This window comes from Thamnophis sirtalis, unplaced genomic scaffold, assembly GCF_051295495.1.
Source record: "Thamnophis sirtalis isolate CommonGarterSnake01/CBP01778 unplaced genomic scaffold, rThaSir2_p1.2 scaffold_9, whole genome shotgun sequence".
Classification (NCBI taxonomy): Eukaryota; Metazoa; Chordata; class Lepidosauria; order Squamata; family Natricidae; genus Thamnophis; species Thamnophis sirtalis.
In genome coordinates, this window is record NW_028261389.1 from 76,143,825 (window position 1) to 76,155,859 (window position 12,035).

Consider the following 12,035-nt stretch of genomic DNA (forward strand, 5'->3'; position numbering starts at 1 on the left):
GGTGCCTCGGGCAGCCAAAACGGGGTGTGGGGAGCCGCACATGCCCCCCCCACGCCCCATTTTGGCTGGCAAAGTGTTGCAGGAGGCCGCCCAGGCTGAAAATTGAGGTGGGGGGTGGGGCAGCAGGGACTTGTAGGAGGCGTCCGTCCCATTTCCCCACCCCCCAGCCAGCCCGCGGAGAAGAACTACAATGCTGAGAGACTAATGGCCCTTCCCAGAGGGAATAAAGAGGAGCGAAAGGGGAGTGGAGTTTGCAGGAGACAATTAGTTCAATCCATTAGGGTGAAGATCTGTTCCTGACTTCTTGCCAAGTAATTGCTGCTACAGCGTGGAGTTTGGAAGATATCGGCCTGGCAGCTCTCCAAGCTTGATAAGGTCTGTGGTTGGAAATTCACCCTTGAAAGACTGTTTGCCGGGAGTTTGCTGGATGTGAATGAGAAGACTTCACGTTAGCTTAATAAAAAGAGGTTTTGTCGGACAAAGAGTCTGCTTCATGATTTTGTGAAGCTTAGGTGAGAACAGCCACTAAAAATCAAGCTTGAATCCAAGGAGACTTTATGGTCTTGGGTCTGTGGCCATCAGGACATGCTAAGGGAATAAAACGGGACCTTATTTACACTGTACCTAAAGACAGCAATGCTGAATGACGGATGGAATTTGCTCAGCATTGATCCCGTCTACGTGCTAAACTTATTAAACGCTTCCATACACTTAACACATTTAATACGTTCCTGGTGTATTTAATATTATCCAGATATATTCCATTTTCTCTGTTAACTGCTTTTGTCCCCTAGGGGGAAAAACCCACAAGTTAAATTGTAAATATAGAAGCGGGATCTGGGAACAACTTTTGTAATGTTTAAAAATGATCAATCGCCCTCAAATAGGCAGGTTGGATTTCCTCCTTCTTTATCTGACAAATAAAAGGATCTCAAAAATGGTTTTCCTTGCTTTTTCCATCAAAGTTTGTACAACTGGAAGAGTTGCAATCCCGTGGCTGACTCTCCTCCTTATGATAAATTCCAGAGATTACAAATACAGGATTACTGGCATAAAATCTATCAAATCTAAGGAGTTTAAGTTGGAGGACAGCTATTCATAAACATCTACGTACAACGGTTAAAGTGCCACTGTGTCACTTTTCGGTTTTTCCACCTTACTTTAGAAGTTAAGTTATTTTAAAAAGCACTTACTGTCTTTTTACTGTCTGTGTGCAAAGTATTAACCAGACAGAGAGTCAGTGTGGTGCAGTAAGTTAGGATACTCAACATTCAAATCCATCCTTTGGACCAGTGGTGGGATTCAGCCGGTTCGCACCTATTCGGGAGAACCGGTTCGTAACTTTCCAAGTAGTTCAGAGAACCAATTGTTGGAAGAAATCTCTTTTTGTTTTTTCCCACTTTACAGGGCTAACCCTGTAAGGAAGGCAGGAAGGAAACATTCTGGTGCTGTTTCTAGCCTCATCTTTATTGCCCTGCTTACAGAAACTGCCTCTCCAGTTAACCCTTATTACCATTGTAACAACTAAGGTGAAGTGCCCATCGACCTGAGTGACATTGATTTGGCCATGCTCACATGATCACCGAGCCCCGGTTCACTAACAAATGTGCACTCGACAAAAGCGCACCAACGAAACCACGGCGACAAAAAACGCGAGTTCGAAATCGCGCCGAAAAATGAGCGCAGAAGCGCGCCAACAACAGCGCACCGACAAAAGCGTGCCTTCAATGAACAAGTAATAACAACCGAATAACCCTAACCCTAACCCTAAACAGAACCCTGAACCCAACCCTTACCTTAACTGAAATCACACTTTTGTGGGCGCGGTTTTGTCGGCCCGTTGTTGTGGGTGCATGTATGACGTTGCGGTTTTTGTCACCGCGGTTTCATCGGCGCGCTTTTGACGTGCGCACATTTGTCGGGTCACGCTGAGCCCCGCCTACCCAGCTGGTCATTAGGGCAGAGAACTGGTTGGTAAATTATTTGAATCCCACCACTGCTTTGGAGCTGTCACTTTCTCACTCCAACCTATCTCACAGGGATGTTGTTGTGGGGAAATAAAGAGAAGGGAACACTAGATATGTCACCTTATGTTGTAGAACCAAAAGCAAGATATAAATCTAACAAATAAATGAACCCTACTGTCATACAACTATTGAACATTTCAAAGGAAGAGCTGAAGGGAAGGGAAGGGAAGGTAGAAGAGAAGGAAAGGAAAGGAAGAAAAGAAAAGGAAGGAAAGGGAAGGGAAGGAAGAAGGAAAGGGAAAGAAAGGAAGAAAAGAAAGGCAAGGCAAAGCAAGGAAAGGAAAGGAAAGAGAAGGGAAGGAAGAAGGAAAGGAAAGGAAAGTTTCATTTCCATCCTTTTATAGATGTAATCAGAAATATGGAATGTTTAAAACACTATTTCGCTTTACCAAACATCACAGTCCAAATTAGTACAAATGATTTGCTTACTTTATCACCAAGTTGCATTTAGAGACATGTCGAGATCAATGCCTCTACTAACAATCACAGCATTCAAACTTCAGATTTTCAATTAAAATCTATCTATCTATCTATCGATCGATCGATCTATCGATCTATCTATCTATCAATCATTTATCTCATCTCTCATCTATCTATCTCATCTATCATCTATCTTATTTATCTATCATCTATCTATCTATCTATCTATCTATCTATCTATCTATCTATCTATCTATCAGAAGTCTACCATGTTAACTACACATTTCTCAATCTTGGATTATCCCACAGAAATGGCCACGAGAGAGTTCAGATAAGCCTTGATATTTATATGAAAACCTCATTTGTTTGGCTCGAAGTTAACAATGTAATTTAAGACCTATCATCTCCACAGCAATTTCTGTTTTTTTTTTTTAGGGATGTGGCCGAGTTATTGTTTGAAACAAAACCTTTTTATTGAAAAGCCCGCATGATGTAACCCGGTGCTCAAAAGAAATATCACCTATAATTCAAGGGGAAGGCTGGTTGAGGGCCTCCAGCTAGTTAAATCATCTTCGGTTTACGACTTAGTGAGCTAAGTACAATATAGTATACAAAAACACGAAATAGGTTTTTCAAATCACAAGAGCTACATTTATACAAGCTTTCTAAGGAAGAACTGGACAACTGGCTTCATACTTTTGAATGAAGCTGGTCAATTTTTATTTTGTATGAAGCTGGCCAACTCTGATTTTCTTCTTACTGTTCACGATATTTAATATTGCCCTGTGTAACTTCTAGTCCACATGAACTCCAAAATATAATCAATACTAGGCTAATGGCACCGGATTCTGAAATTTGCATTTCTTGCACTATCCTCTGTATTCTATCTATCAGGCTGAGGTAATAATAATGGCAGTCCTCAACCTGCAACTATTAATTTAGTAATTGTTTGAAGCGACAACTGCACTAAAATAGTAACTGGGAACATGTAAACCCTTTTCCCACCACAAGTTTTAAATGTCAGCGTTACAGGTGGTCCTCGACTTACGATCATAATTTTCTACTGCCGAGGGAGACATTTGTTAAGTGAGTTTTTGCCCCGTTTTACCACCTTTCTTGACACATCTGCTAAGTGAAACCAGTGCAGCTGTCAAGCTAGAAGCACGGTTGTTAAGTGAATCTGCCTTCCCTGTTGGGACTTTGCTCGTGGAGAAGGTCGCAAAAGGGACGACAATTCTGCAACCGTCATAAATATGAGCCAGTTGCCAAGCATCTGAATTTTGATCACGTGGCCATGGGGAGGCCGCAACGGTCGTTAAGTGTGAAAAACGCTCCTAATTCACTTTTTTTTCCAGAAACTTCCAACGGTCACTAAACGAACTGTCGTAAGTCGAAAACTAGCAGTAGGCTACCCACGACTGCAGAGACGCCGCAACAGTCGTGAATGTGAAACACGGTCACAAGTCACTTCCTTTCATGCCGTTATAACTTTGAACTGTCACTAAACGAGGACTACCTGTATTGCAGTAAGAGCCCAAATTACTCTTAAGTAGAAAAAGAACTTCCTCAAAATATTGACATCTTATCAATGTTGTTGTTGTTAGTTGTGAAGTCGTGTCCGATCCATCGCGACCCCATGGACAACGTTCCTCCAGGCCTTCCTGTCCTCTACCATCCTCTGGAGTCCACTTAAGCTCATGCCGACTGCTTCGGTGACTCCATCCAGCCACCTCCTTCTCTGTCATCCCCTTCTTCTTCTGCCCTCCATCGTTCCCAGCATGAGGCTCTTCTCCAGGGAGTCCTTCCTTCTCCTTAGGTGGCCAAAGTCTTTGAGTTTCCTCTTCAGGATCCGGCCTTCTAAAGAGCAGCCAGGGTTGATCTCCTCTAGGACTGACCGGTTGGATCATCTGACTGTCCAAGGGACTCAATGCAGGAGTCTTCTCCAGCACCAGAGTTCAAAGGCCTCCATTCTTTGGCGCTCAGCCTTCATTTCATTTCATTGACATTTATAGGCTGCCCTTTTCCCTAAAGGGACTCAGGGCGGCTTACATTTCATAGGAGGGGAGTGTAAGACAGGACACAAAAGAAATGTGAATAAAGGAAAATAACCAATAAAACACAACATTCATTCGACATTCGGGCGGGGCGAGATTAGGATCTTATCCCCAGGCCTGACGGGATAGCCAGATCTTGAGGGCTGTGCGGAAGGTCTGGACGGTGGTGCGGGTGCGAATCTCCACGGGGAGATCGTTCCAAAGCGTCGGAGCTGCAACCGAGAAGGCTCTCCTCCGCGTAGTCGCCAGTCGGCACTGACTGGCGGATGGAATTCGAAGGAGGCCTACTCTATGTGATCTGATGGAACGAAGGGAGGTAATTGGCAGGAGGCGGTCTCTCAAATAGTCAGATCCACTACCATGAAGGGCTTTATGAATGGTGAGTAGCACCTTGAAGCGCACCCGGAGATCAACAGGTAGCCAGCGCAGCTCACGGAGGATCGGTGTTATGTGGGCACCTTCCTTATGGTCCAACCTTCACAGCCATCCATTGCAACTGGGGAAACCACAGCCTTGACTAGACACACTTTTGTTGGCAGGGTGATGTCTCTGCTTTTTGGTCTGCTGTCTAGACTTGCCAGAGCTTTGCAATATTCTTTGAAGAACAATCTGCTTGTAAAACAACTTGGGAGAAACTGGTTTCCAACACAACAACAAAAACTCAGGCTTGGGAAACTGAGTTATCGGAACATGGTTAATGTCAGCGGGGCAAGAAATATGGCCCATTAGTACCGCTTCCCATTTGTAGGTTAGTTTAGGCCACGGAAGATCAAAACAGCTCGGCCATAAACATGGGAGCAAAGTTTCTGGGGTATTTCTGCCTACAGGATAGGTAGTCCTCAACTTACAACAGATGTCCGTTCAGTTATAAAGCCACTTCCGACTGCTTTTCACACTTAGGACCACTGCAGCATCCCGGTAGGCAATCAAAATTCAGCACTGCAATAATGCAGTGAAAATAATATGACAAGCTTGTTAATTTTCTTAAATACAGGTAGTCCTCGACTTACGGCAGTTCACTTAGTGACCATTTGAAGTTCCAGTGACACTGAAAAAAGTGGCGTGGCCCGTTTTTCACACCTGCGACTGTTCCAGCATTCCGACGGGCCAGGTGATCAAAATTCAGACACTTGGCAACTGACTCCTCTATATATGACGGCTGCAGAGTCCCAGGGTCAGGTGATCCCCTTTGCAACCTTCTCACAAGCAAAGCCAAAGGGAAGCCACATTCATTTAACAACCGTGTTACTAACAACTTCAGTGATTCACGTAACAATTGTGGAGAGAAGGGTTGTAAAATGGAGCAAAACTCAATGTCTCCCTTAGCAATTTTGGGCTCAGTTGCTGTCACAAGTCAAGGACTGCCTGGATAGTAACATTTACTTAGAAATTTTACTATTCTCCATAAGGCCCAGTTGTAAGTCAATGCTAAACTAGAATACAATTGACACTGAATCCTACAACAATTAATTGTCAGTAAACATGCTTGTGGTTGCCTTTTAAAACACAACAGGCATTCGTTTACACCAGAGTTGCCAAACTTGACAATTTCAAGACTTGTGGACTTCAACTCCCAGAATTCTCCAGCCAGCGTAGCATTGAATTCTGGGAGTTGAAGTTCACAAGTCTTAAAAGTTGTCAAGTTTGAAGACCTCTGGTTTACAATCACAAAAAGCAGAGGGCCCAAAAGAGATGGAGGAGTGATGTCTAAACAAGCATTAACAAAATAAGCTATTTTCTCCTAAAACATCTCTATCGCCGACGTTGGTGAGACACTACTTCAGCATGATTGGTTTACAACAGGGGTGTCCAACCTTAGCAAAGTTAAGACCCATGGACTTCAACTCCCAGCATGGCTCGCTGGGGAATTCTGGGAGTTGAAGTCCACAAGTCTTAAAGTTGCCAAGATGGACACAGAATATACACTGTCCTGTCCAGCTTTCGATACACAGCATGTTTCCTGTATTAAGTCCACTTTTTACGCCTAATTCTAAAAGTTAAGCTTTTGCTGATGACAGCATCAAAATGTCCAGTTACTAACTACCCTGTTTCCCTGCAAAATAAGCCCTAGCATGATTTTTCAGGATGCTCATAATATAAACCCTACCTCAGAAATAAACTCCGGTTAGGATCGTCAGCCAGAAGGATACATTTAGTACTGTATTTCCCTGAAAATAAGACCTAACCAGAAAATAAGCCTTAATGCATCTTTTGGATCAAAAAAATAAAAATAAAAATAATACAAGACCTGGTCTTATTTTTGGGGAATTACAGTAATATCAACAGGCCGCCCCCCACAACATATTGCAAAGCAAACCTGTCAGTATGTCCTCAATGCAATCTAAGTTGCCTCTTTTATCAAGGTTATTTATTACTAGTCTAATCGGAATACTGGACGTTCAGCCCCAAACGGGTTGCGCACGAATAGCTTTTGCAAAATCACATTAATGGATGGTTCTGCGAGAAACATCCAAGGGACTCAGTCGGTTCGGACCGGTTTGGGAGAACCGGTTCGTTCCGACGATCAGCTGGGCTCGCTCTCCTGCCCCTGCGCTTTTACTTACCTATATCGTCTCAGCTGATTTCCGCAGCAGAGTGGATTGCTGCGCCTCAGCTGTGTGACTCCCCAGAATTATTTGTGGAAGGCAAGTTTTGTTAAAACTTTGTGCACGCGCACAAAGCACGCAATCATCGAAACGGTTGTTAAACCGGCAGGACTCGCCCATGAGTCAGTTTACAAGGTCTAACTCTATACAACCACTTATAGGTATCCGTGGCACGACAAAACCGCGGTCCACTAAAGCGCGCCCGATTAAAGCGCGTCACTGACGTCATCAGCAGCGCGACAACAGCGACCGCGGAGAAAAAAGGGCGCTTTAAAAAGCGCTTTGAAAGCAAGCCGATTCACGTCAAGGTAAGGGTTAGGTTTAGGGTTAGGTTAAGGGTTAGGGTTAGGTTAAGCGTTAGGGTTAGGTTTAGGGTTAGGTTAAGGGTTAGCGTTAGGTTTAGGGTTAGGTTAAGGGTTAGGTTTAGGGTTAGGTTAAGGGTTAGGTTAGGGTTAGGTTTAGGATTAGGTTTCGGGGGGTTAGGTTTAGGTTTAGGGGTTAATTTTAGCTTTAGTGCTCACAGCGTGCTTTTTTCGTCGCGCTGTGATGACGTCAGGTACGCGGTTTCGTCGAGCGCGCTTTAGTCGAATGCGGTTTTGTGGTGGAACCCTAGGTATCTTCCTGCGATCAGATGGTCCATCGCTAGAAAAAACGGAAGCTCCCAAAATGCAGATGGGTCCAAAAATCTGGTGATGATCACTATCTTCAGAAAAACTAAAACAAAGTCAAGGAACAGGCTACTGTGATGGTGGAGCTGTAATGGGAGCTAACAGATTTGGAATGAGGTAAATGATTGTTTCCTTCCACAAATGGACACTTGTCCAAAAGTAACCACAAGATGCCAACCAGAAGAAAGCCACTTCGCTCACGGACTTGACAATATCTGACATGTGAAATGCTCACCGGGCAAGAGAGCCATCTGTATAAAGACCAAGCCCAGACCTCTTCAGGGTTATGTCTACCAAACAACCCATGTGGCTTTGAGGCAGGAGGAACCTGGCTTGGGAAGGAAACCTTCAAACCCACATCCCAAAAAGAGAAAGAGGCCGCTCCCGCCCCCTTAGCCCCCTCCCCTTACCTTCTTTATTAAGCCTCATCACCTCTCGGCCACTGCTGCCGCCCTCTTTCCCAGAGTCTTCTAGGTCAACACCTGGGGGGGGGGGGGAAGGAGAGAAAAACACCATCAGAGAACGATTGCATGTCTGCATCCACATGGGGGGTCCAGCTGGGGTGAGAGAGAGAGAATGAGAGAAAGAATGAGACAGACAAATGGAGGGAGGGAGGGAGGGAGGGAGAGAGAGAATGGAATGACAGAAAAAGAATGAGAGACACAGGGAGAATGAGTGTGTGAGAGAATGTGAATGACATAAGAATCATAGAATGAGAAAGAGAGATACAATGAGAGGGGGAGAGTGAATGAGAATGAAAGAGAATGAGAGAGAGAGAGAATGAGAGAGGGAGAGAATGAGTGAAAATGAGAAAGAGAGAATGAAAGAGAAAGAGAGACAGAGAGAGGGGGAGAGAACGAGAATGAAAGAATGAAAGAATGAGAACGGATGAGAGGGGGAGAGTGAATGAGAGAGAATGAAAGAGAGAATGAGTGAGAATGAAAGAGAGTGAGAGAATGAGTTAGAAAGAGAAAGAAAATGAGAGAATGAAAGAGTGAGAGAATGAGAAAGAATGAAAGAGACAGGGAGGGGGAGAATGAGAGAGAGAGAGATAGAATGAGAAACAGAGAGAATGAGAGAGAGAATGAAAGAGAGTAAGAGAATGAGAAAGAATGAAAGAGAGAGAGACAGAGAGATGGAGAGGGAGAGAGATAATGAGAAAGAGTTAGAGAAAGAGAGAATGAGAAAGAGAGAGAATGAGAAAGAATGAAAGAGAGAGAGACAGAGGGGGAGAATGAGAGAGAGAATGAAAGAGAGTGAGAGAATGAAAGAGAGTGAGAGAATGAGAAAGAATGAAAAAGAATGAAAGAGAGGGGGGAATAGGAGAGAGAATAAGAGAGAGCGAGAGAATGAGAATGAGAGAAAGAGTGAATAAGAGAGACAGAGGAAGAGAAGGCGAAACAGAAAGACAGAATGAGAGAGAGTGAAGGAGAGAGGAGAGAGCGAGCGAGCAAAGGGACCTGACTGCCCCCCACTCCGCCCCAGCAGCCCAAGCCCCCAAACCCAGCACTCCCTCCCTCCCCTCTCCCTGCATCCCCGCACGGGCATCCCCTCCACCTCCTCCCCCTCCCACCCGTTCCCCCCCCCGTCTCCCCTCCCACCCACCCGCGACCCCCACCCTCAGCCCGACCCCTCCGCCCCCGCCACGGGGTCTGGGGTGCAAGAGCGCGAGGCGTGCCAGCCTCCCCTCCCTCCCTCGCTCCCCCTCCCCACCCACGGCATGGCGGCAGGGGGAGGGGGGGTCTTACTGTGCGGGGGGGCGGCTTCCCGCACCCAGGCGGCCCAGGGCTGCCCCAGGAAAGCCTCGGGACTGGGCACGGGCCGCTCCAGGGCCGCCATGGCAGCAGCAGCGGCGGCAGCGCCGCTCCTCCTCCTCCTCCTCTTCCTCCTCCTCAGCAGCTGCTGCTCCTTCTTCTCCCTCCTCCTCTTCCTCCTCCTCCGCCGCCTCAGCCGCCTCCTCCACGCCGCCGCCGCCGCCGCGCGGCTCCCGCTCGCGCCGCCTTGCCCGTTTCCTTCCTCCTCCTCCTCCTCCTCCGGCGGCCCCAGCGCGCGAGCAGGATTCGAGGACGCCGCACGTCATCCTCGGGACGTTCCGCCGCCGCCTCCCCTCCCTCGCCTCGCCGCCACCGCCCACGCGGGGAGGGGAGGGGAGGGAGGGAGGGAAGGGGGGGGGAGAAGTGGCAGCCCCTGCTCCCTATCAGAGCCGGCGCCCCGGCCGGCACGGCGCAGGCGCGGTGGCGCCGGGAGAAGCCGAGCCTTTGCCCTCACAGCAGCAGCAGCCGCCCCCACCCACCCCCCTCTGAGGGAGTGGGCGCGAGGATGGATGGGATGGGATGGGGGGGGGGCAGGGAGGGAGGAGCTGAGGCTGGCGGGACGTCCTGGGTGAGGGGCGGGCGGTGGGGGAGGAAGGGGAGTCTTGGGGGAGGAGAAGGGCTGAGGCAGCAGAGAAGGGGGTCTCCTGGCGACCCCCACGAGGGCTGAGGGGTCCTTGATGCTCTCTGAGGTGGCGAGGGGGGGTTCTGGAGGACGTTTCATGACCCAACTAGAGAACATCATCAGGGTTAGGAGGGAGAGGGGTTTGCACAGAGGAGGGATGAGGGGTCTTTTGTGCTCTTTGAGGTGGGGGGGAGGTTTCTGGAGGACGTTTCGTGACCTGACTAGGGAACATCATCAGGGTTAGGAGGGAGAAGGGGGTTTTCAGGGAGGAGGAGGAGGAGGACTGAGGGGTCTTTGGTGCTCTCTGAGGTGGGGGGGGGGTTTCTGGAGGACATTTCATGATCCAACTAGGGAACATCATCAGTGCTAGAAGGTTGTGGGGTTTGTGGAGAGAAGGATGAGGACTGTGGGGTCCTTGGTCCCCTTTGAGGTTTTCTGGAGGACATTTCATGACCCAACTAGGGAACATCATCAGGGTTAGGAGGGAGAGGGGTTTGCACAGAGGAGGAGGAGGGCTGAGGGGTCCTTGGTGCTCTCTGAGGTCGGGGGGGGGGAGGTTTCTGGAGGACGTTTCGTGATCCAACTAGGGAACATCATCAGGGTTAGGAGGGGAGAGGGGTTTGCAGGGAGGAGGGGGAGGTCTGTGGGGTCCTTGGTGCTCTCTGAGCTTGGTTGTTTTCTTGCGGACATTTCATTACCCAACTAGGCAACATCGTCAGTGCTCGAAGGTTGTGGGGTTTATGGAGAGGAGGAGGACTGTGGGGTCCTTGGTGCCCTCTGAGGTTTTCTGGAGGACATTTCATGACCCAACTAGGGAACATCATCAGGGCTAGAAGGGAGTGGAGTTTGCATGGAGGAGAAGGAGAAAAAGGACTATGGTGCTCTCTAAACTTGAGGATTTTCTTGCAGTTTCATGACCCAACTTCCCAGGGCTGGAATTTGGGGGGGGGGGGGTTTGCTGAGTGGAGGAGAAAGCAAGGGTTGGAAGTGGAGAACTGTGGGGTCCTTAGTGAGCGTGGAGTTTTACTTGTAGACGTTTTATGACCCAGCTATATAACGTCATCAGCGCTGGAAGAAAAAGAGGCTTGCAGAGTGGAGGGGGAGGAAGGAGAGGAGGAGGAGGAAGGGCAACTGAGGTTCTCAGTACCCTCTGTGCTTGCTGGTTTTCTTGCAGACATTTCAAAGACCCAACTAGGGAACATCCTGAGATCCACTTTTACGACCTTCTCGCAAGCAAATTCAACGGGGGGAGCCAGATTCATTTAACAACCGTGTGACTCAACTTACCAACGACAATGACTCGCTTAACAACTGCAGCCAGAGAGGTCCTTAAAAAAAGGCAAATCTCACTTTAACAAATGTTTCACTTAGCAGCAGAAATGTTGAGCTCCATGGCGGTCGTAAGTCGAAGACGACCATACTTGTATGAGCCGCCAACTCTCGCTGTCCATTCTCTTTTCCCGAAATATAATGTGCTTTTTTTAAAAAGAAAAAAACTGTTTCCTTCAGCCTGTAGGTACCCAAGGTGCATTAATCTGCTTTCGGCTTGTTAACTCCGACTTTTGCCAGGCATAAAATAAATCTTGAATCAAAGATATAATGTTCCCTGAGCAACGTTCGCTTAAGTGTGTCAGTTCAGACAAACATTTCGGGATCTCTTGAAGCTAAGTGTTCTGACTGAAGCTTCCCAAGAGCATGAAGCAAACTCCTTGTCTCGACAAAAAAAAATCCTTTTTATTAATTGACTGTGAATTCTGCTCATTCACATCCAGCAAAATCTTTTGTGGGAGGATTTACAGTCACAAACCTTATCTGGCTTGGAAA

General features: G+C 47.6%; 1 protein-coding gene across 2 annotated transcripts in view; it reads right to left on the reverse strand.

Moving 5' to 3' along the window:
• ATXN7L1 (ataxin 7 like 1) overlaps window positions 1-9,742 on the reverse strand; it is a 64,863-nt gene extending 55,121 nt beyond the window's left edge. Inside the window, exons 1-2 of one of the 2 annotated variants that reach the window (XM_087722317.1) lie at window positions 9,524-9,742; window positions 8,186-8,257 (exon numbers count right to left, since the gene is read on the reverse strand). In XM_087722317.1, coding sequence (XP_087578443.1) covers window positions 8,186-8,257; window positions 9,524-9,614 — 163 coding nt within the window. In that variant the 5' untranslated portion in view covers window positions 9,615-9,742. The remainder of the gene's footprint in view (window positions 1-8,185; window positions 8,258-9,523) is intronic. The other variant, XM_087722315.1, reaches the window with a different exon arrangement.
• Window positions 9,743-12,035: the final 2,293 nt, after the last annotated feature.